General features: G+C 36.2%; 1 protein-coding gene across 1 annotated transcript in view; it reads right to left on the bottom strand.

The window, feature by feature from the left end:
• LOC148944990 (uncharacterized) overlaps positions 1–7888 on the bottom strand; it is a 43694-nt gene extending 35806 nt beyond the window's left edge. The window contains exons 1-2 of the mRNA XM_089098918.1: positions 7789–7888; positions 5784–5918 (exon numbers count right to left, since the gene is read on the bottom strand). Of these exons, the coding sequence (XP_088955044.1) occupies positions 5784–5918; positions 7789–7858 (205 nt within the window). The 5' untranslated portion in view covers positions 7859–7888. The remainder of the gene's footprint in view (positions 1–5783; positions 5919–7788) is intronic.
• Positions 7889–24851: the final 16963 nt, after the last annotated feature.

Genomic DNA, 24851 nt, shown 5'->3' with positions numbered 1-24851 from the left:
TTATAAATCTTAATTTATTCACCTTTGATCTTGGACCTCTTTTTTCCCCCTATTATTTATGTTAATAAGGCACTGCGCATCCGACATTTTATTATTCTCAATTTCATTTAATTTATCAAGGTAAAACCAATCCGATATTTTTTTATTTTTCGCCATTGCCAGCTGAATCTCCGAATTTTGCCTCGTTTTTACACTCCTTTGTTCATCTCTCACTTTTCTCAATTTTGTCATTCGCGCAAAATAATAAATCATCGTTAAATCTGATTTGGACTCCAGTGTCCACCATCTTTGACTGCATTACTTCATTGTAGCTCCGTTTAATATCTCTTTTCTCTCTTTTAGTCTTCTTTATTCTTACCGCCGAAACAAATAGTTCGTTATCAAATGGGAACTGAATTCCGACATTTGGTTTTTCATATTGTACTAAAATTCCCCGAACTTTGCGAGGAAAAGCGCGTACAATAAATTTTGTCTCCTTATTCTCTGGTACAATCAGCGCTTTATTTTGGCCTGCACTTGTTAGCGTCTCATATTCATTATAAGTGTTCTCCAATTTTCTATTTTCTGCAAATTTTTCACAAAAATAATTTTCGCGTGTCTCGGTTTAAATAATATGTGGTATTTTTATTTCCGTATCCCATTTTTATCGACTATCAAAATTCCTAAGGTGAATATCAAGTATTTCATTTTTCTGACAGGGCGGCGCAGCCTCCCAATTTGTCTTATGGGCCGGTACACCTTCCCCCGTAGTCAGCGAATTTGTATATTTTTCTGGGTTTCTAACCCATACGGTTCTCTTATACGTTTGAAAATTTTTCCCTGCAATTATTTGCATTATGTATTTTCTTTCCTCTCTGTCTGCCTCCTCCTTTTCTTTCTCTGGCTATCCTATGAGCCTCTTCCTTTCGTTCTCTTTCTTGTCTACTCTTGTCTCTGCTATTCTTTCTGCATTAAATTTAATAATTGTTGTTTCATATCTATTTGAGTGTTTTTTCGTGAGCCCCTGCTGGATTTCGATTCAACACTGCTCTTTCTTTTGGGACTATTTTGATTCCATTTGTCATTATTTACTAGTAATTCATTTACTAAATCTGTTCGTTCTATATACGTATTGTATATTTCTTTATAGGCTGCTCTATCCTTTTCGTCCCCTTCTATTCTTTCTTATTTCATCTTTCTCAGCCTGTATTTCGCCTTCGTATTCTCGGTGCTTTCCCTCAAATGCCTCCACACTATCATTTCTCTCTATTCTCTTACCTTTTCAATGGGCTTCAATGCCCCTTCTCAGTCTTGAGTTAATCTCACCTTTGTCTGACATTATTCCAAAACTCCGTTTATTTCAAATTACCTATCCAGTGTAAATGAAAGTCATCTTTCCTATGTTACATTTAGTTACTCGCATAAAATTGTTGGGTTTCGATTGTATTTTTGCTCAATTGTTAGTTGCACAATGTATTGATTTGTAAAATTTCCAATTTTGATCTAACAAAGAATGGCCCATGATAGATCTTCACAAATCTAGTTATTGATTTCGTATTTTTTTTTCTCTCTTTATATATAACCACAATAGGCTACTATCACTATGTGGGCTAACTCAACTAGTCTCTTTGAAAACGCGGAATTCTTTTACTATCAGGTTTACTGATAGCTCCTTTTGTTGCTGCCACTAATGTTCGTGGTATTTAGCCACCAGTGTTATACCGGTAGGCCACGACGCAATTGGTGTGGTGTACCGGAGTCATCATTTGCTTAATGGGAAAGCCCCGGCCCCAAATTGCGATTTAATGCCTGCGTCTACTCAAGTAGCTACGCATATCTAAGGCTTGGTACTATCCTATTAACAGTAAACCTTTTCCGAGGGTATAACAAAATAATCAACCGGTAATTTAACCACTGTGTACTTTACCTGCCCTTGGGTTACACTAAAAACTTCTAACTCTTTCCTTGGGAGTAACAAGTCTTCCTGTCAATAAAATAAAGAACGTGATTTGTAAATCTATTCCTACCCTGCCTGGTTTATGGGAAAACTACTGGACAAATTGTAGAAAATACCTTACTTGTATTCTTCCAACTGTTAAATATAATAACAAAAAGATATGTTTCCCTGAACGGGGTCTAAATGCAGACTAACTCAAAACTAATATTATGTACACGACTGTTCATATGGGTGGACCTTCGCTTGGCCCAGTAAATCCTCTCAATCCCCATTCAAAACCAATTCTACTTTCTTAGCTTTATTATTCAATGACTCAGACCAGGAAGACCATAATAGAATTTACTTCAAAGCTTATTTATTGCGACAACCACTATAGATTAGCAACGACTTTTAAATTGTCATTAAATATTATACTATAGGCAAACCTAAGCGAATGTAATTACAGAAGGAAAACAAGTCATGTATCTGAAAAGAAAAGAAGCCGCGGTGGACCCCCCACACCTCCCTTATATGTTGACACCATTTTCAGTTTGGAATCAACCTGTGAAGAAAAACGCCCTATTTTTGAAAAATTTTGGAATGGAAATGCAGGTTAAATCTCACTCTTTTAATAATGAAAGATCTAAAAACGAACTGGCCAGCCATGACAAAAACAAAGAGAGAAATCTTACGATGAAAGAATTCTGCCAAAAAAACAAAGATAAAGAATAAAATCAAAAACAAATCAGTGAAAACAACAAATATCTATCTATACAATTTTTGCTACTGTGACAGAGCACTACGGAAGCTAAATAGAGTTGCTTCGATGAGAACACTAAAGCAACTGGACAAAAAAAAATTAATTATTACGTTGAAAATAATCCTATTTCCTGCTCCTACTGCTGGAATTCTCATTGGTCTTGAATTTGATCTAGTCCCAGGTGATTTTGAAAAGCATTGTTATCCTCATCCGCTAATGGTTAACTTTTGAGAACAATGTTATATATCCGGTAAATATTTAAATTACCAGTATCTCACCTTATTGAAATTTTAGCAAGAATATGCTTTTTATTTCCATTGCCTCCCTAGCCCAGTGTGTCAACCTTCTATCGTTAGAAATGGCCGTGGCTTCAATGAATTAGACGTAATAATCAGAGTGATAGAAAATGCTTCTTGCAAAAGCCAAAGCAAAAGTTTCAGGAGGCTTATTCAATTTTAGAAATTTATCTTTTGAGTTACAATGCTCATAAATTAGAACACTAAACAGTTTTCTAAGTTCTGGGAAGGATTTGACTCTTGGCAATTTGGGTAGTGGTGGGTATAATATACTTATTCGTTTTTTACATTGGTCAAACTCACCAAAAGTCTTCGACCCTTTCGATCCACCAGATATCCCTGCAGCCCCTTTTCGAACCTCAGAACCAGCACCGAAGAATTTTGTGATGTGGAAAATTCATCACGCGACCCGCAAGCTGAAGAGTGGCAGAGCAGCAGGAACTGACAGAATAACAGCAGAGATGATAAAAATATCACTGAATACCTGTATGGAGGTATAGCTAACACTGTTTGTCTAGTACCTGAAAGTCTGAAAAGGTGCCTGATGATTGGAAAGAAAGTACCGTCATAAAATATTTAAGAAAATAGATGTGACAGAATGGGACAACTGGAAGAGCATCAGTCTCCTATCAATTCTAGGTAAACTCTTCTCAGAGATTATTCTCCGGCGCATCCAGATAGTCCTCGATAAACACTTGCGGGTCTAACGGCAAGGTTTCCAGCCGTCCTGATCTTGCCCGGATCTTATCTACAAACTACGGATGATGCCTGCGGCGGGCAATGAGCTGCGAAAAAAACCCGACTTTGGTGGACTTCGAGAAAGCATTCGACTTCGTCGACCTATATTCGTAATGGAAAATCCTGCGATACTATGGAGTTCCTGACAAAATATTGACCCTAATGTTTGCAATATATGAAAACAAAGAAAACTGTGTTCAGACTCAAGAAGGGAATACTAAATATACCTTATCATGCCCCGGTAAAACAGGGCTGTGTTCTTTCTCCGTTCCTCTTCGTCCTCACCATCAACTACATACTCCGAGATTGTACAGGGTTTGGGATCGAAATTTGAAAAGGCCAAATATCTAGCCGACCTGCATTTTGCTGAGAGTACTCCCATGATTATAAGAAAAAGACGAAACTCCAGGATCTCCTCAATACTATCCATGAAAATACTGGCAGACTTGGCCTCATAGAGAGAAGACAAAGAGCATGGAAACAATTGGTTCGCAATGGGCACAAAGTGTGCAGATTTAACTGTTGAGCTGGTCATACAGTTCAAGTACTATTCAACACTGTAACAAATTCAGGGTCAAGCGAACGGGAAGTGTAGCTGATAGAGCAAACCGATGGAGCTGTTAACAGACTAAAACCAATATGATGATCTAAAAACTATTCTACAAAATTAAAAATGAATTTTATAGCAATGTACTTTTTGCACTTCTCTACAGGAGCTAGTAATGGAACTTAAATCAGCAACAAGAGAGACGGATTCTTGCTTTCGAAACAACTGCCTTCGGAGGATTCTGAACATCTTGATGAGAGATCAAGTCAAAAACCAGATTGTCCGCTCTACCTTAGGCCAGCCCATAGTTACAGACGTCATTCGGCAACAAAGGCTGCAATACCTTGGGCACATGACCCCCATCAAGTAGACATGATCCTGAGATACATCTTGGAATGGCAACCTCAGCGAAAGCACAGGAGAGGTAAACTTAAGGACAACTTGCGTGGCACCTATTAAGGGGACCTGTCCAATATTCACGTGATGATCCAGTCCCAGTGGAAAGATGTTTGGGTGGCAGCGCACATTCGGGATGACTGGTTGCTCCTCGTGGATGCCTTGGGTGCCTCTGGAACCCTGGAGGATCTAAGGCAAGTTAATGCTATAAATTTCAGTTATGGGTAATTTTTGATGGCGACTGACAGCAAGTTACCCAGGATATGTCAACATTGCCAGAATAAGTCACAAGATAAAATCAAACGTGAACACTATTTGCAACAACGATGAACACCCAAGTGACAACTTTTTCTCTCTCAAAGTTCAATGTGCTAATTGTGGCAAAAAAAGACCATTCATCTTTCAGTTCCCTTTGCCCTATGATACGTGAGCAACTGTATGCAAAGTAACAGCTTATCCAATAGTTTGTGCATTCCCTTAGTGTCTTTTAATTCAAATGGAGTTTTTTTTATTTGATATCTGTAAAATTCTTTTGTCTGCCATTTGTACTTTGTTGCTTACAAGAGCACTATTTCCTTGAATATTCTTTTTCGTTTTTAATTTGTTACTTCTTGGTTAAATTGCTAATTCTGTTCCCGCTTTACCTACTGATGGACACCCTTTTAATGGATTAGTCATTTTTAATACCTAATATTTTTTAATCTCATTTGATTTTTTTTATGATATCTTTATTACTTGCCGTTTGTTTAATTATATGTTGAAAAATTGCTAAGCATAAATTGATTCCTAATTGCTTTCTAATAAATTGCATCCTAAGTAAAAAGTGATAATAAAAGAGTTTGAATGTATCCTATATTCTATTTTCTTTTTTCTCGCCAGACCATATGGCCTGAAAGGATTTGTCGTAGAAACTGCCAAGGGGGCTAATGTAGTTGGAAGTTTAAACTTCTAGTTACCTTTTTAACATTCAAAAAAGATTAATAGACAACACACCTCCCTGTCATGCTTTCTTTTTCCTGCCTCCCCTCTCAGTCCCCCAAGATATAAAATAATAAAATTCGAGATTGATATTGGTAATAAAATATTACCCAATATATTCTATAATACAAAAACCAAATACTTGAGATGTACCTTCATTGTCCAAACATGTGGAGCCGAGTTCCTGGGTGTCAGGTTCAAGTTTATATGGTTCCCTTTTAAGAGACAAAAGATGGTTTGGAAAATCAAATAACTCTTCATGGTTAGTTGGAAAAGCCTCTTCAACTTCTGAAAGAAAGTATAAATAAAAGGGACATGAAACACATTCAACAGAAAAGCATACAAAAACAAGCCCAACTTCTTCCCCCTTTTCAACACAATGGCCACAAGAATGAATAATGACCCTTATAAGGACAGAAATCAAACTATCTTTGGCAAATAGTCAACAGAAAATTTCTAGATTGATAGATGAAAAAGAGTCCTGAAAATTCTTCCACAGGTTATGCGGTTGATAGGCTAATGGGTGAGCTAATCATCTAATATAAGAAAGAAAGGAACAGTTGGTGGCAATGTTGCTTTTTCCTTTGAATGCTAGTCCCAGTTTCCTTTAGCATCAAACAACAAAATTGTTCAATTACTTCAATTTTTGCATCTTTCATTTATTTTGTTTCAGATTCCATAATGGTAAAATGATTTTGGAAAACATGTGCATATACACAAGAGAAAATAGATCCCCTACTTCCTCTTGACAGAAACATTGAAATACTATAGCTGATAATTGCAATATTTTCCCTTCCAAATCTAATGAAATAACTTAAAGATTATTACCAATTATATGAATTATTTTTCTAACCCCCTCAGCCCCCCCCCAAAAAAAAAAAACTTCCTTTTTACAGGATCCTCAATTGACAGCAAATATGACCTAGAGGAAAACTTGCAATTTTAAGACACAACAAACATACAAATCAGACTGCTTGAATTTAAACTATCATTAGATTAAATAGGGCATAAGCTTAAATTTAAAAACAAGTACTGATTAAAATCAGCAACAAATCCTTGTGATGAAAATATTATTTTCAATAAATATAAAGACAATATTTCCTGGAAAATAAAACAGGAAATATCTATGGTTGGCTATCTATTAGATAACCAAACTTAGCTGTGCTGAACAAATTCCAAACATTTATGAAAAAAAAAACAGTAACTGGAACATAAGTGAATATGTGCAGGGTGGGAAAGGGGAAGTGTCTAAAATCTACAAAAAAAAACAACTAGGAAAATCCATTCTTTTGCGCTCCTCCTACTTGAAATCTATTTGAACAGCTCCTACTTGAACAGCTCTTAATAAAAAGTTTGGGAGAACCTGGAAACTTGACAGAATTTAGACAAGTTGAAAAAACCTGATGGAATTACGTGCTTTTTACCAAAGAAATAATAGAGATAAAAAATGGCAAAACAAAGACATCAAGAAAATAATAAATGTCACAAGATAAAAAACCAACAGCTTTTAGGTTGGCTACCAATAGGGGTGCTTAGTGGTAACTGAAAAAAGAAGATTACTTGGTGAATCCTCTTCCATCACCAGCATATACCTTATCATAAACTCCTTTTCTATTTCTTGATTGCATCACAAAAAGATAATCACGGAAAACAAAACAAACATGAAGAAATGTTACGAAAAAGACTGTAGGCTAAAAATATTATATTATAAGAGACAGAAACTAGTCCCTATAAATAATATATAATAGATTATTACAGATAATTACAATACGACTAGTCCTTATTATCAATAGATAATAATTGTGGCTGCCACACAAAATAGACTCTTTAGTAAGAATGCTTTTTTCTTATTGCTTCCTTAATTTGCTTTCTAATTTTTCTTATTCTTTAAGCCTGCAAACAGAAAATAGTAAGAGACAATTTTTAAACTTGAAGACTTGTTTTCTCCCCAAACTGAAAATATATAGCTAATAAATTAGACTTTAGTATAGAAAAATAACTATTTTATTACATAGTTTCATGCAGTTGAATGTTCTTTCTTTTTTGTTATTTTTACTGAGAATTACATTAGAAGCAAGAGGAAAAAGAGACAATTGTTTACTAAAGAAAAGCAGCTTTCTTTTTAGTTTGTTACCGAACTTTTTATTGAATAACTTACCATTTTTAACAGTAGAAGTCTCAGGAATGGTGATAGGCTCAACCATGCTTGGAATTTGAGGCACATCCATAATATTTTCTCTGAAATAAGTTAATGTCAGCTATAAAACATATAATACTATCAACACCACTTGGAAACGGCACTCCATTTTTAAATTCTGTCAAAAAAAAAACATGCAGATTGTTATGTATCCACTATGATAGATTTTCAAACTGGTATTATTCCAATTTTTCATAACTTTCTGAAATTATTTTTCTCTTTTATTTTTAATGTCTTTTTTAGTGCCTTGAATTTTGTTGGAGTAATGTATATATAATAAAACTGCTGAATACAGGCTTTTATAACCTTGAAAAGGCTGCACTTTCTCAATCAAATATAAAGCACAAACTAGGGACCAGGAAAGATGCATGACAGTTTAGCTGCAAACCTTGTCTTAAGTCATGTGCTTTCAAAATTACTTTCATGAAAAGCTTGTTGATAGTTTCAATGAATAAGAAAACTAAAAAATTCAGAAAGGCTTGAAAAATAATTTATTGCTTACTTCAAATCAAATCATAGAACCAAATATCAAATATCGCAAGAGGATAATGGCAACAAAAGAGTAATGCCATTCAGTACTCCAACTTTTAATTTCTTAGACCTCATTAGGTTTGAATACCCTAAGCACTCTGCCTGTGGGACAGCCTTGACCTTATATCAAATAATTACTTAATCTAGCTTAAACACAAAATTAACATACCATAGTCTAAACTAGATATAAGCAAAACTATCAAACCTACGTCTGTCAACAAGATACTTGAGCAAAATTCTCCCTGGTTGATATTACACTGAGCTTGTAGACGGAGTAGATGACACACTCTTTTAACGAAAAAGGGGTGATTTGTTTTTAGTTAAACTAGAACTAGCGACTTAAATGAATATTAAATTTTATATTGAGCAAAAAGGTGATTGCAAGATGATGCAAACTTTAAAATGCTGCGAATCATGAGCAGAGGCAGCTGCAGCCTAGTAAAGAGTGAACCAAAGCCCATAGTGATCAAAAGTTGAAAAACGTGTTTTCAAAATTACTGTCTGGTGAAAAAAAATTGCCCTCTAAGACTGAATCAGGAATGGTAACTATTGTTTCGGTTATTCTTAGCAGTAAGATTAAGAATTGGATTTTTATGCAGATTGCAAATATATAAATTTTATTACGTTTACTATCTACCTACCAAAGGCTCTAACCCTCAGAAGAAAAAGAAATTTTGATGGATTAAGGGATTTTTATAATAGGGAGCCTTATTTTCAAAAAAGGGAGAAAACACCCCCCAAAAACTCAATAAATCTTAACGTAAATCAGACCTTCAGCTTCAGCTTATCAGATGATTTTATTCTCGGGGTTATGATCGAAATATAAGCCAGAAAGTGATACTATATTTAAATAACAATCTACCAGGAATGCACACAGGCTTTTCTTTTGTAGGAAGGGGTGTAAGTTTTGGGAATGCACTTTTAGGCACCCTTCCTCCTTCTTTAGGAGACCAAGGATGGATCTTGCATAGTGGCGGTTCCAATACGTTTACATCTTAATTGCCTACTTTTGTGGGTCCTACAGAGAGGGTCCTACAATTAACCCAACATTGGTCATGTTCGCCGACCACAGAATCTACAGGACACTTAAATATAGTTTCAGCTCTCCCCACTCATCCAAAATAAGATGATAGGTCTGCAATGGGTTTTAAGCAGGGGCGTAATTTCCTATGGGGCAGGGGGTGGCAATCACCCACTCCAGACCCAAGTTTGCTCCCCAGATCTCAGTTTGCCCCCCACAGGTGAAATCCAGTTTCTGCAAAAAATCTTGTCAAGATTAAGATAACCTGCATAATCCAAGTGTCTACAGAAACGGGTCAGTTTTCTTTAGCAGCCATTATCTTTGCCTTTATGGTAATGTACGGATTATTTTTCAGTTTTCACTGTCATTTCCCCTCGATTTGGAAAAATTGACGAACTGCCCCTCCCAGATTTTGACAAAATTACGCCACTGGTTTTAGGAATAGCAATCTATCAAAATATACTTTCCTGGTTTAACAGCTTTCATTTTTAACCATTAACTCCATCTGAATCCTCTGCGAATAATTTTGTAAAAATCATGAGGGGGGGGGCAAACTTAAAGCAAATTTTTCCCTAACAAAGTGAAAATGACAGGAAAACTAAAAATTTTGCCGTATAGCACCATGAAGGCAAATATAGCTTATTCAAAAGAAAAACACCCGTTTCTGTAGATGCTTGAATTATGCAGGCTTATCTTAGTTTTGACAAGATTTTTGAATAAGTACATTTTAGCATGGGGAGGGGGTAAACTAAGATTCTTTTGGGAGTGGGGAACTGTTGCTCCCTGAACTCCATAGCAAATTACACCCCTGAATCCTTCTGGCCTCCATCAGAAAAATCTGTAAATTTCTTGAGTGTGGATGGAAATATCGCATCTTTGAACTTTTTATTAAGAAAAACCTACATTGCGTTTGCCTAAGCTTAGCTGTAATTTACTCAAAAATTTTCAGAGGAATGAATCAAAAACTGCTGTTTTCCTGTAAGACACAGACCTTAAGTCTAAAATAAAAGACTGCAGGGGGCGGTTTAGAGGATCTGGCGTGATTTGCGACACCTTACCTCTGACTGCCTCGAGGAAGTCTAAATAAAAGACACTAATGGAAATTAGACCTGTTGTTAAACAAAGCATTATGAAGTTGATAATAACAATAATGGTATTTACATTAACGGGAGGGAGAGGACATAACGAAAGATATCTTATTGATAAATGCGATATAAGTCACAAAATGATGAAACTTTGACGAATCAGCACCTCCGTCGTTCTTTACATCGTGCATGTCTGATACACATATGACCAATCGTGCTTATTGGAACACTTGGTATATGCGGAATTTAAGCTAAAAAGTCAAAACAGTCCTTAATAAACGACTTTCTTTTCCCTTGATCTTTCTTTTGGCCGTTTACCCAAGTTTCTCTGTTAAAGACTATTGCTGTGTTAAAGACTATGACTGTGTTTTTTAACTTTCAGTTAAAAAAACTTGTTTTTTTTATTTAATTTTAGAATGTTTTTGAATTAATGCAGGTTTTGATTTTAAATCACCGCAAATGAATAATTACAACAAAATTTGTAAATTAATTTTACATTTATTTGGTTAAATGGCTTTCTCGAAACTCGTTTAATTGTATTTACAAACGTTTTTATTAGTAATAAATATACGTAACTTACGAATTAACTGACGTAACAAACGTCTATATTCATTTATTTTTAATACGTATATAAGGGGGCTCACCCCCTAGTCAATACCTGGCTCTTTAAGCTAAAGTTCGAATTTTGTTCCAATTCTTTAAAAATGACCCCTTAATCAAAAAAGGCCGTTATTTAGAATAAATTGCTCTAATGAAAAAAACATCTTTGGCTTAAAGAGCGAGGTATTGACTAGACATATATACGTCTAGACGTATAACTTTTGATAGGTAACTTGATGAAAGTTATATATTTGAATTCAGAATTGAAATCTGATTCTTTTGATGTATCTATCAAACAGTCCGTGGTAACGAACTGTAAGTAAGGAGCGACCCGGCGCAATGGTAACCGAAACTCTAGAAAACGGGTTTTTGATATCAATAGATATACCAAAAGAATAAGATTTCAATGCTGATTTCAAATATATAACTTTCATCAAGTTTAGTGCTACCCATCAAAAGTTACGCGCCTGAGAAAATTTGGCTGATTTTCAAAAAAAAGGGGGAAAGACCCCCTAAAAGACCCCCTAAAAGATCACGGATGCGTTTTTATTTGTTTGTTTATTTGTTTTTTTTTTTCCCAGGGGTGATTGTATCGACCCAGTGGTCCTAGAATATCGTGGAAGGACTCATTCGAACGGAAATTAAAAGTTCTAGTACCCTTTTTAAGTGACCAAAAAAAATGGAGGGCAACTAGGCCCTCTCCCACGCTTATTTTTTTCCCAAAGTCACTCGATCAAAATTTTGAGATAGCCATTTTGTTTAGCATGGTCGAAAATATGATAAATATGTCTTTTAGGATGACTTAATCCCCCTAAGTTCTCAGAGGGAGGGCTAAAAGCTATGAAATTTACCCAATGTTAACATATAGCATTGGTTATTTGGAAGTATACAGAAGTTTTCAGGAGGTTTTTTTTTCTGTTTGGGGGAGGGAAGGGTGGGTCGGTGGTTATGTTGGAGGATCTGTTCATGAAGGAATTTTTCATGGAGGAAGGGAAATTGCCATGAAGGGGGCGCCAGACTTGCCAGCATTATTTATTGGTTATTGGGAAGTATAGAACCATTTTCAGGAAGGATTTTTTCTGGAGGGGGGGGGGGGCTAGAGTAGGGGTTACTCTGGAGAATATTTCCGTGGAGGATGTTTCTTTGGGGCAAGGGACATTTATATGAAGGGGGCGCCGGATTTCCAAGCATTATTTAAAAAACGATCAGAAATTAAATAAAAAAAAAGTTTTTTCAACTGAAATGTAAGAAGGAATATTAGAACTTAAAACGAACAGAAATTATAACGTATGTGAGGGGTTCTCCCCCAAGTCAATACCTCGCTCTTTACGCTACAGTTTTTTTTAGTGCTTTCAAAAGAGCTATCTATTGTAATTAAACGGCCTTTGTGATTCGGGGGTTTGTGAATCAAATTTTTTTTTTTTTTAACGTAAAGAGCGTGGAATTGACTACGGGGAGAACCCCCTCATATGCGTAATAACATAGACGTAAAAAAAAAACAATAAAAAAACAAGCGATACGGCTCAATAGTAATCGAAACTTTTAAGAACGGAATTTTGATGTCAATAAATGTATCAAAAGAATGTGTTTATAATGCTGATTCTAAATATATAAATTTTATTAAGTTTATTATTACTCATCAAACGCTACGAGCCTGAGAAAATTTACTCGATTCTTTAAAGAGGGGGGAAACATCCCCTACAAGTGAAAGAATTTTAATGAAAATCACACCGTCAGATTCAGCGTATCAGAAAAACCCTATTACATAGGTTTCAAGCTCATATCTGCAAAAATCTGCAACTTCTTATTTTTTGCCAGAAGAAAAATATACGAATATAGAAGTTAGTTACGTAAGTTAATTTGTAAAGACATCCATTTAGCAAAAGAAAAGTAAAATTTTTATGCAAATAAATCTGCATTAACTAAAAAACGATCAGAAATTAAATAAAAAAAAACAAGTTTTTTAAACTGAAAGTAAGGAGCGACATTGAAACTTAAAACGAACAGAAATTATTCCATATATGAAAGGGGCTTTCCCCTCCTCAACACCTCACTCTTTACGCTAAAGTTTGACTCTTTCTCACAACTTTATTTTTCAGAACAATAAAAAACTTTAGTGTAAGGCGTGAGGCGTTGAAAAGGGGACGGCCCCTTTCATATACGGAATAACTACATTTCAACTGAAATGTAAGAAGGAATATTAGAACTTAAAACGAACAGAAATTATAACGTATGTGAGGGGGTGCTCCCCCAAGTCAATACCTCGCTCTTTACGCTACAGTTATTTTTGGTGCTTTCAAAAGAGCTATCTATTCTAACTAAACGGCCTTTGTGATTCAGGGGTTTGGGGCTCTCCCCTCCTCAACGCCTCGCTCTTTACGCTAAAGTTTGACTCTGTCTCACAACTTAATTTTTTAAAACAATAAAAAACTGTAGCGTAACGCGCGCGGCGTGGCGGCGGGGACCGCCCCTTTCATATACGGAATAATTACATTTCAACTGAAATGTAAGAAGGAATATTAGAACTTAAAACGAACAGAAATTATAACGTATGTGAGGGGATTCTCCCCAAGTCAATACCTCGCTCTTTACGCTACAGTTTTTTTTAGTGCTTTCAAAAGAGCTATCTATTCTAATTAAACGGCCTTTGTGATTCAGGAGTTTGTGAATCAAATTATTTTTTTACTTTTAACGTAAAGAGCATGGTATTGACTAAGGGGAGAACCCCCTCATATACGTAATAACATATACGTAATAAAAAAACGATACAAAAACAAGCGATACGGCTCAATAGTAATCGAAACTTTTAAAAATGGAATTTTGATGTCAATAAATGTATCAAAAGAATGTGTTTATAATTTTGATTCTAAATATGTAAATTTTATCACGTTTAGTATCAATCATCAAATGCTACAAGCCTGAGAAAATTTACTCGAAATTTTATAGGGGGGGGAAACATCCCCTACAAGTGAAAGAATTTTAATGAAAATCACACCGTCAGATTCAGCGTATCAGAAAACCCTATTACATAGGTTTCAAGCTCATATCTGCAAAAATCTGCAACTTTGTATTTTTTGCCAGAAGAAAAATATACGAATATAGAAGTTAGTTACGTAAGTTAATTTGTAAAGACATCCATTTAGCAAAAGAAAAGTAAAATTTTTATGCAAATAAAAGCTGCATTAACTAAAAAACGATCAGAAATTAAATAAAAAAACAAGTTTTTTAAACTGAAAGTAAGGAGCGACATTAAAACTTAAAACGAACAGAAATTATTCCGTATATGAAAGGGGCTGTCCCCTCCTCAACGCCTCGCTCTTTACGCTAAAGTTTGACTCTGTCTCACAACTTTATTTTTTAAAACAATAAAAAACTTTAGCGTAAAGAGCGAGGCGTTGAGGAGGGGACAGCCCCTTTCATATACGGAATAATTTCTGTTCTTTTTAAGTTTTAATGTCGCTCCTTACTTTCAGTTTAAAAAACTTGTTTTTTTTTTATTTAATTGGTATCAAAAACCTGTTTAATGGGCATTTAACGAGACAGGTTGTTATGTATAGAAGGCCGATTAGACTGTTGGCGAGGTGAGCATTCTCTTCTCGTCATATTCTTCCTATGCTGTGGTCTCAGATGCCATCTTCTATTGAGAAAATTCCTGAAGTTGGGTCTGGCTTCCATGAGCAGTAGAGGCACCATTGCCTGTAGGCTCATGAATTTTTTTTTTTTTTTTTTTTTTTTGTTCTATATGTTTAATATGTTTTATATGTTTTTTTTTTGTTTTGTTGTGAAATGGGAACCTAAATGTACTGATGTAAGTGGATGTAAGTTTTTCTGGAGTTGCAAACACAAGCCCAGGTTACTGGGCTTCATGCTTTTTTGTTGTATATATATATGCTTTTTTTTTGTATATATATATATATACACACACACACACACACACCCACACACACACTCTCACACACACAGACTCTACTACTCTCTCTCTCTCTCTCTCTCTCTCTCACTCACTCACACTAAAACTCTGTGACACACTCAGAGACACACACAGACACAAACTCCTCTCTCTCACACACACACACACACACACACTCTCACTCACTGTCACACTAACAAACTTATTTTCTCTCACACACACACACACACACACACACACACTCACACATACACACACATAAACATACACAGACACACACAGTCACACACACACACACATACACACACACATAAAAATATACACACAGACACACACACATACACACACACACACACACACACACACACACACACACACACACACACACACACACACACACACACACACACACACACACACACACACACACACACACACACACACACACACACACACACACACACACACACACACACACACACACACACACACACACACACACACACACACACACACACACACACACACACACACACACACACACACACACACACACACACACACACACACACACACACACACACACACACACACACACACACACACACACACACACACACACACACACACATATATATATATATATATATATATATATATATATATATATATATATATATATATATATATATATATATATATATATTTATGTCTCAAGAATGTATAAAATGAATTAAGTTTAATTTCACCCACCAAAAGCTAAAAGCCTGAGAAAATTGGGTTGATTTTAGAAAAGGAGGATTACGTGACCTTAGTGAAAATCGCACTATCATATTCATCATGTCAGAGAACCCTATTGTAGAGGATTCAAGCTGCTATCTCAAAAAATACAAAATTTTTAATGTTTTAACGGAAGAAAGATCAGCGATTCATTTTTATTGATTTTTTCTTTTCCCCAGAGTTGATTGTATCCAACTAAAGGTCCCGGAAGATCAGGAGTGGAATCATTTGAACAAAAATAAAAAAAATACTAGTGCCCATTTAAGAGACTAAATAGATTAGAAGTACCCCCTTCCCAATCCCTTTTTCCTCAAAGACATGAGATCAAAATGTTGGCATAGCTCTTGGATTCAACATAGCTGAAATGTCCAATAACCATATTTTTGGAGATTATATGACTCCCCCCCTCCTTATAACCCTTGGGGAAAGGGCTGTAAATTATACAATTTGCACATTGTTCACTTATAGCATTTATTACTGCGAAATGCACGGAAAGCTTTTGAGGAGGGATTTTCTGCAGGGGGAGGGTGTGCGGGGAAAGTTTTCTTTGAGGATAAGAGTTCCAATGGTAATTTTCAGGGGAAAGCTTACGCATGGGTAGCAGAATAATTTGAAAAACTGTCAGAAGTTAAATAAAAGTAAGGTTTTAAAGTTTGTTTAATCTAAAAGTAAGGACCAACATTGAAACTTAAAACAAAAAGAAACCTGTAGATTGCCGAAAAATCTACCTTCCCTATCCCTGGAATACTTTACCCAGAAAATCCTTCCCCAGAAGAAATTCCCACCGAAGACAATTCATCCCTGCTGAAATCCACCCCCTACCCCAGGATATATGGTTAGGTAGTGATCAATCCGATCTTATCTGGTATTGACATTATATTTTTTTTAAACCTGGCCTATCCTTCCCTCCAGAATAAATTCCCATCTACGGTCTGATTTTTAATGAAATTTAACAAGCTCTTTTAAGCAACAAAGTTGAAAAAAAATAAGTTCATCAAATTTTCTTGGAAAAAAAGCGAACTGATCAAACGAGATCAGTAGGCAAATGGTCATATAGTATTTACTCTATGACACTTCATACGAAAGGGTGGTCGTATACATTTTGTAGGGGGCTGAAGATGGTACTGAAAATTTTAATTTTTCTTCAAATGAGCCCTCTCCTGATTTTCAAGAGCCCCAAGATGAATACAATCATCCCTGGGAAGAAAAAAAACACGCATCTTTAGTCTTTTTGGCAAAAGAAATACAAAGCTCCAAAGTTTTGTAGATGAGCGGTATGGACCTCTAGAGAAGGATTTTATGGTCGTTTAGTTGTTAGATGGATGGGCAGATGCCTTAAAATTATAGCTAAAATTAGTTAAAATTATATATTCCCTATGTTTTTTTCCTGTTCTTGATTTCGTCATAGTTGATTCAAATTGCGCGGTACCTGGGTTGAAACAAGAGTGATACTTGGCAAAATCCATGGGAAATATGTAATTCAAGCTAATTATTCACATATCAGGAGAAGCGGGCAATTATAGCAAGGCTGAATGTGTTAGCCTCTAATTATTCTCTATATTATGAAGTAAAAATTGTTTCTTCTTCATGTTTTCTTCTCAATAGCACTTAATCTAGGCTTAAACCATTTGATCTTTAATTACAATGTTTTCAACATCAGCTGTTCATATTAATACTCCCCCCACCCACAAAATGCTTTAGAAAACTTTGGCTTTTGACCTTAGACTACTTCTAAGCATTAGGGGAGGGGGAGCAAGGGCAAAATCCCATTTTATGGCCCTCTCTAAAAAGTCAAGTTTGGTTGATGCTAATCAAATAAAACAAAATAATATGGAAAGGGGGTTATATAAAAAGGGCTATCCTCTCCTCAATACATAGCTCTTTACGCTAAAGTTTTTTATTGTTTAAAAAATAAAGTTGTGTGACAGATTCAAACTTTAGCGTTAAGAGCGAGGTATTCAAGAGGGGACAGCCCCTTTCATATATGAATAATTTCTGTTCGTTTAAAGTTTCAATGTCGTTCCTTACTTTCAGTTAAAAAAAAACTTGTTTTTTTAATCTATTTCTGAACGTTTTTGAATTAATGCAGCTTTGATTTTGGCTCACCGTAGGCTACATGAATAATTAAAACGAAATTTTCATATTAATTTTATTTTTTGGCTAATTGGCTTTCTCGAAATTTTGTTCTGACGTAACTTACGAATTAACTTAAGTAACGACTTCTATATTCATATGTTTTATTACGTATATAAGGGAGTTTGCCCCCTAGTCTATAGCTTACTCTTTACACTAAAGTTCGGGAAATGGTGGGCGTAAGATTAATTACTCTCCACGCACATCGACTATTAAAAAGGGCAATTTCAATTTCCAAACAAGTGAACAGTTTTTGAAAGTTCTATAACAACTTTTATATAAACTTTATATGGCCCCAGTGCATAACTTACAGCCCTTGCACTGAGGATTTCAAGGGGGATATCATCCTAGAAGACCTAATTTCAAGAACTTTCAACTACACTGAACAAAATAGATATCTCAAAATTTTCATTGGATGTGTTTGGGAAAATGGTGGGCGTGAGAGGGACGTTAGTTGCTCTCCAACCACTTTCAACTATTAGAAAATGCACTAGCCCTTTTGATTTCCAATTTATTGAGCCCTTTTGAAGTTTCTACGCTTTCAATAAAATCCTTATATGCCCGCAGGGCTTAACTTACAACCCTTGCCCTGAGGGCTGTGGGGCATGGGCGCCCATATGGGGGGGGGGCTCTTGCCCCCCCTGGCTGAATGATGCTGCCTTATTTTTATATTTTTGTTCTGAGATTTCTATTATATAGCATTAAAAGTAGCAATTCGCCGGGGTTTGCGGCCCCCCTGGAATTCCGCTTCTGGGCGCCCATGCTGTGGGGGAGGGGTTGTCATCCTCAAAGACTTAATTTTCAAAACTTTCAACTACGTTGATAAAATTGTAATCTAAAACATTGATTGAATGTGTTTGGAGAAAAGATGGGCGTTTTAGGGGGGTTAGGTGCCCTCAAAGCACTTTCAACAATTAAAATGGGCAGTAGCCCTTTGAATTTCCAATCGAGTGAGCCCTTTTTCAAGTTTCTACGACAAAGATTTCAATAGAAACATTATATGCCCCCAAGGCATAACTTATAACTCTTGCCCTGATGACTGTGGGGTGAGTGTCCTGCTCAAAGGTATATTTTCCTGAACTTTGAACTGCGTGGAACAAAATGGCTATCTCAAAATCTTTATTGGATGTGTTAGAGGAAAGGGTGGGCGTGGAAGGGGTGTTAGCTGCTTTCAAATCACTTTCGACTATTAAAAGGGGCACTAGCCATTTCAATTTCGAATCGAATGAGCCCTTTTGGAAGTTTCTACAACAACGCACTATATAGAAACCTTAAATGCTCCCTGGGCATAATTTACAACCCTTGCCCTGAGGGCTGTGCGGAGGAGGGGGAGGTTCAACCTCATAGACAAATTTCCAGAATTTAAAACTACGTTTTACGTTGAATAAAATTGCGATCTCAAAGTTTTGATTAGATGTGTTTGGGGAAAAGGTGGGTTCGCGAGACGGGTTACTTGTCCTCTAATCACTTTCGACTATTAAAACGGGCACTAGCCCTTTAAATTTCCATTCCTGGAAACTAGGGTTTTTAAAAACCCTTACCCTGAGGGTTGTCATACTTATTCCCCGTTTCTTGTCTCGTTCTCGAATGCCCTCGTTCTTTACTTAGGCAGCGCGATCCCGTTGCCTATGATTTATACAACAACTTTCTATATAAACCTAATATACCCACAGGGAATAAATTACAACCCTTGCACTGAGGGCTCTGGCAGGGTCATCATCCTAAAAGACCTAATTTCCAGAACGTTCAACAATGTTGAACAAAATGGATACCTCAAAATTTTGATTGGATGTGATTTGAAAAATGGTGAATTTTTTTTTATTTTTTAAACTATTAAAAAGAGTACTAGCTCTTTGAATTTCAAATCGAATGAGCCCTTTTCTAAGTTTCTACGACAAAGATTGCAATAAAAACCTTATATGCCCCCAGGGCATAACTTATAATCCTTGCCCTGGGGGTTGTGGGGGAGTGTCCTCCTCAAAAACATATTTTCTATCTAGAAATCAACTACGCTGAACAAAATGGCTATCTCAAAAATTTTATTGGATGTGTTTGGGGAATTGAAGGACGTGGAAGGGGGGCTAGTTGCCCTCCAATGACTTTGGACTATTAAAAAGGGCACTAGCCCTTTTGTATTCCCAATCGAATGAGCTGTTTTTGAAGTTTCTACAAAAACATCTTCTATAAAAACTTTATATGCCCCCAGGGCATAACTTAAAACCCTTGCCCGGAGGGTTGTGGGGAGTATCCTCCTTAAAAACATATTTTCTATCAGGATATCAACTACGCTGAAAAAATGCCTATCTTAAAATTTTTATTGGATGTGTTTGGGGGAATTATGGCGTGGGGGCGGCTTGTTGCCTTTCAATCACGTTCGACTATTGAAAAGGACACTAGCCCTTTCAATTTCCAATCGAATGAGCCTTTTTTGAAGTTTCTACGACAACACCTTATAAAAAAACCTTATATACCCCTAGGACATAACTTAAAACCCTTACCCTGAGGGTTGTAGGGGAGTTTCCTCCTCAAAATAATATTTTCTATTTGGAAATAAACTCCGCTGAACAAAATAGCTATCTCAAAATTTGGATTAGATGTGTTTGGCGGAATGATGGACGTGTAGGTTAATCTTAGCAGAAGGATTAAGAATTGGTTTTTTATGCAGATTTCATATATATAAATTTCTTTACGTTTAATGTCTATCCGCCAAAGGCTCCAAGCCTCAGAAGAAAAAGAAATTTTGATGGATAAAGGGATTTTGAAAACAGGGAGCCTGATTTTTGAAAAAGGGAGAAACACCCCCCAAAAATTAAAAAAATCTTAATGTAAATCAGACCATCAGATTCAGCGTATCAGAAAACTTTATTCTGGGGTTATGATCGAAATATAAGCCAGAAAATGATACTGTATTTAATAACAATCTACCAGGAATGCAGACAGGCTTTGCTTTTGTAGGGAGGGATGTAAGTAATGGGATGCACTTTTAGGCACCCTCCCTCCTTCTTTAGGAGACCAAGGATGGATCTTGCATAGTGGCGCTTCTAATACGTTTACATCTTAATCGCCTACTTTTGTGGGTCCTACAATTAACGCAACATTGGTCATGTTCGCTAACAACAGAATCCACAGGACACTTAAATATGGTTTCAGCTCTCCCCACTCAACCAAAATGAGATGATAGGCCTGCAATAGGTTTTAAGCAGGGGCGTAATTCCCAATGGGGCAGGGAGTTGGTAACCACCCCCTCCAGACCCAAGGTTGCTCCCAAGATCTCAGTTCGCCCCCCCCCCAGGTGAAGTCCAGTTTCTTCAAAACATCTTGTCAAGATTAAGATAACCTGAACAATTCAAGTGTCTTCAGAAACGAGTCAGTTTTCTTTAATAGCCTATATCTTTGCCTATATGGTAATATAAGGATCATTTTTCAGTTTTCACTGTCATTTCCCCTTGATTTCGGAAAATTGCCGTACTCCTCATCCCGGATTTTAACGAAATTACGCCACCGGTTTTAGGAATAGTAATTTAGCAAAATATACTTTTCTGGTTTAACAGTTTTTATTTTTAACCATTAACTCCATCTGAATCCCCCTTTGCGTAATTTCGTAAAAATCATGACGGGGGGGGGGGCAAAGTTGAAGCCAATTTTCCCTAATCAAGTGAAAATGAAGGAAAACTGAAAAATTTGCCTTGTAGTACCATGAAGGCAAAGATAACCTATACAAAAGAACTCACCCGTTTCTGTAGATGCTTCAATTATGCAGAATTATCTTGGTTTTGACAAGATTTTTGAAGAAAGTGCATTTTAGCAAGGGGAGAGGGGGTAAACTAAGATTCTTTTGGGAGGAAAGGACTGTTGCTCCATGAACTCCACAGCAAATTACACCCCTGAATCCCTCTGGCCTCCATCAGAAAAGTCTCTAAGTTTCTTGAGTGTGGATGGAAATATCGCATCTTTAAACTTTTTTATGCAAAAGTAAGAAAAACCTACCTTGCGTTTGCCTAAGCTTAGGTACAATTTACTGAAAAATTTTCAGAGGAATGAATCACACTTCACTGTTTTCCTTCAAGACACAGACAGTGGAAAATAAATGACTGCAGAGGGCGGTTAATATGATGGGGCGTGAATTGCGCCACCTTACCTCTGAATGCCTCGAGGAAGTCTAAAGAAAACACACCAATGGAAATTAGACCTGTTGTTAAACAAAGAATTATGAAGTTGGTAAGACATAGATAATAAAACTAATAGTATTTACATTAACGGGAGGGAGAGGAGCTTTAGTTATTAGAACAGTACATCTTTTATTTACTTTTCTTTTACCAACTTCAAGATTAAAATCAATGTTAATGTAGTGCTTCCATTAACGACACAACTATGGTATAAAGCACTGACTTAAATATTTCTGTGAATTGCGGGGGTGAAGTGTACTGGCGTGTTTTTTGTTAGTGACTGGAGAGGCGTTTACTATTTTTTATTTTGTTTGCTTTCGTCTTGATATTTTAATTTCGCGAAAGACCCTGAATTATAGAAAGTTTAATCTGTAATGTTTAGAAGGAAAGACCCGTAGAGCTCATAATTTTTTTTTAAATATTTTTAGTCTACGAATTCGTTGTTTTTGTACTTTCTCACTTATATTTATAGTACAGGCCAACAATTTATAGTTTTCAGGTCAAAGGCGGTTTAAGAGGGGGACAAAAAGACACTTGTCCCGGGCGCAGAAATTTTGGGGTTGTGAAATTTCAAATAAATAATCTGACGGTTATGATTGTTGTTGAACTTTAAAATTTTAAGTTCCGTTCAAATGAGCCCTCTTACGATATTATATGACTAATGAATCGATACGATCACCCCTGCAAAAAAAAAAAAAACACACATCCGTGATCTTTCTTCTGACAAAAAAACAAAATTCCACATTTTTACAGATGGGAGCTTGAAACTTCCACGGAAGGGTTTTCTGATACGCTGAATCCGATGTTGTCTGTTGTTTTATTAAATATCTAAGACTTTTTGGGGGTGTTTCCCCCATTTCGAAAATGAGGCAAATTTTCTCAGGCGCTTAACTTTTGATGGGTGTAAACAAACTTAATTAAACTTATATATTTGAAATCAACAGAAAAATCTAATTCTATTAATGCATCTATGGGTATCCAAATTCAGTTTTTAGAGTTTCGGTTACTATTGAGACTATTGAGAGTTTCGGTCGCTCCTTACTTACAGTTCGTTACCACGAACTGTTTGATTAATGAAAAAAACTTTTCCCACAAAATAAGTTTTTTAAAGAAAAGTAAAGAACTCCATTAAACAAAAAAACAGCAAAAATAAAATCAAATAATCTACCAAGCGTGAAACTACCATCAATCAGCATTGATAAATAAATGAAACCTAAAACGAACAGAAATTACAATAAATAACCGAGTCAAACACAAAACGAGCAGAAATTAACATAAGATGAGCGCAAAATCCCCATGACTTCACAAGGCCAGAACAAAATTTGCACTTTACTTAAAAAATATACATGTTTTTAATTTTATAAATTTAATAAATCAAATTATATTAACATTTTGATTACTAAATATCAGTATATGCAAATTAAACTGACAATGCACATTCATTTTTATTTTTTCAGTAAAGTGCAAATTTTCTTCTCTAAACTTTGATTGAATAATTTTGGGGAAATGGTGGGCGTAAGAGGGGGTTAATTACTCTCCAATCACTTTCGACTATTAGAAAGGGCAATTTCAATTTCCAATCAAATGAACCCTTTTTGAAATTTCTATAGCAGCTTTCTATATAAGCTTTATATGCCCCCCAGTGCATAGCTTAAAACCCTTGCACTGAGGGCTCTGAGGGGGTTATCATCCTAAAAGACCTAATTTTAAGAGCTTTCAAAAACATTGAACAAAATAGATACCTCAAAATTTTGATTGGGTGTGTTTGGAAAAATAGTGGGCGTGAGAGGGGCGTTAGCCGCTCTCTAATCATATTCAACTATCAGAAAAGGCACTAGCCCTTTCGATTTCCAATTGAATGAGCCCTTTTGAAGTTTCTACGCTTTCAATAAAAACTTTATTTGCCCCCAGGGCATAACCTACAACCCTTGCCCTGAGGGCTGTGGGGGGACGGGTTGTCATCCTTAAAGACCTAATTTCCAAAATTTTCAACTACGTTGCATAAAATGGCTGTCTAAAATATTGATTGGATGTGTTAGGAGAAAAGATGGGCGTGAGAGGGGGGTTAGTTGGCCTCAAATCACTTTGGACTGCAAAAAAGGGAACTAGTCCTTTGAATTTCAAATCGAATGAGCCCTCTTTCAAGTTTTTACGACAAAGACTTCAATAAAACCTTATATGCCCCCAGAACATAACTTATAATCCTTGCCCTGAAGACTGTGGGAGGAGTGTCCTGCTCAAAGGTATATTTTCCTGAACTTCGAACTGCGTGGAACAAAATGGCTATCTCAAAATCTTTATTGTATGTGTTTGGGGAAATGGTGGGCGTGGAAGGGGTTTTAGTTGCTTCCCATTCACTTTCGGCTATTAAAAAGGGCACTAGCAATTTCAATTTCCAATCGAATGAGACCTTTTTGAAGTTTCAACGACAACGCATTATATAAAAACCTTGTATGCCCCCTGGCCATAATTTACAACCCTTGCAATAAGGGCTGTGGGGGGGGGGGAGTTGTCATCCTCAAAGACCTAATTTCCAGAACTTTAACATACGTTGAATAAAATGGCTATCTCAAAATTTTGATTAGATGTGTTTGGGGCGTGTGTGTGGGCGTGAGAGGCGGGTTAGTTGCCTTCTAATCACTTTCGACTATTAAAAAAGGCACCAGCCCTTTGAATTTCCGATCGAATGAGCTTTTTTGAAGTTTCTACGACGTCCATTTCTATAAAAAAGCTTATATGCCCCTAGGGTATAGATTACAACTCTTGCCCAAAAGGGCTGTGGGGCACTGTCCTCAAAA

Source organism: Artemia sp. Qi Xiang Cuo, chromosome 13 (assembly GCF_049724085.1).
Source record: "Artemia sp. Qi Xiang Cuo chromosome 13, ASM4972408v1, whole genome shotgun sequence".
NCBI lineage: Eukaryota > Metazoa > Arthropoda > Branchiopoda > Anostraca > Artemiidae > Artemia > Artemia sp. Qi Xiang Cuo.
This window is presented reverse-complemented; position numbering and strand designations above follow the sequence as displayed.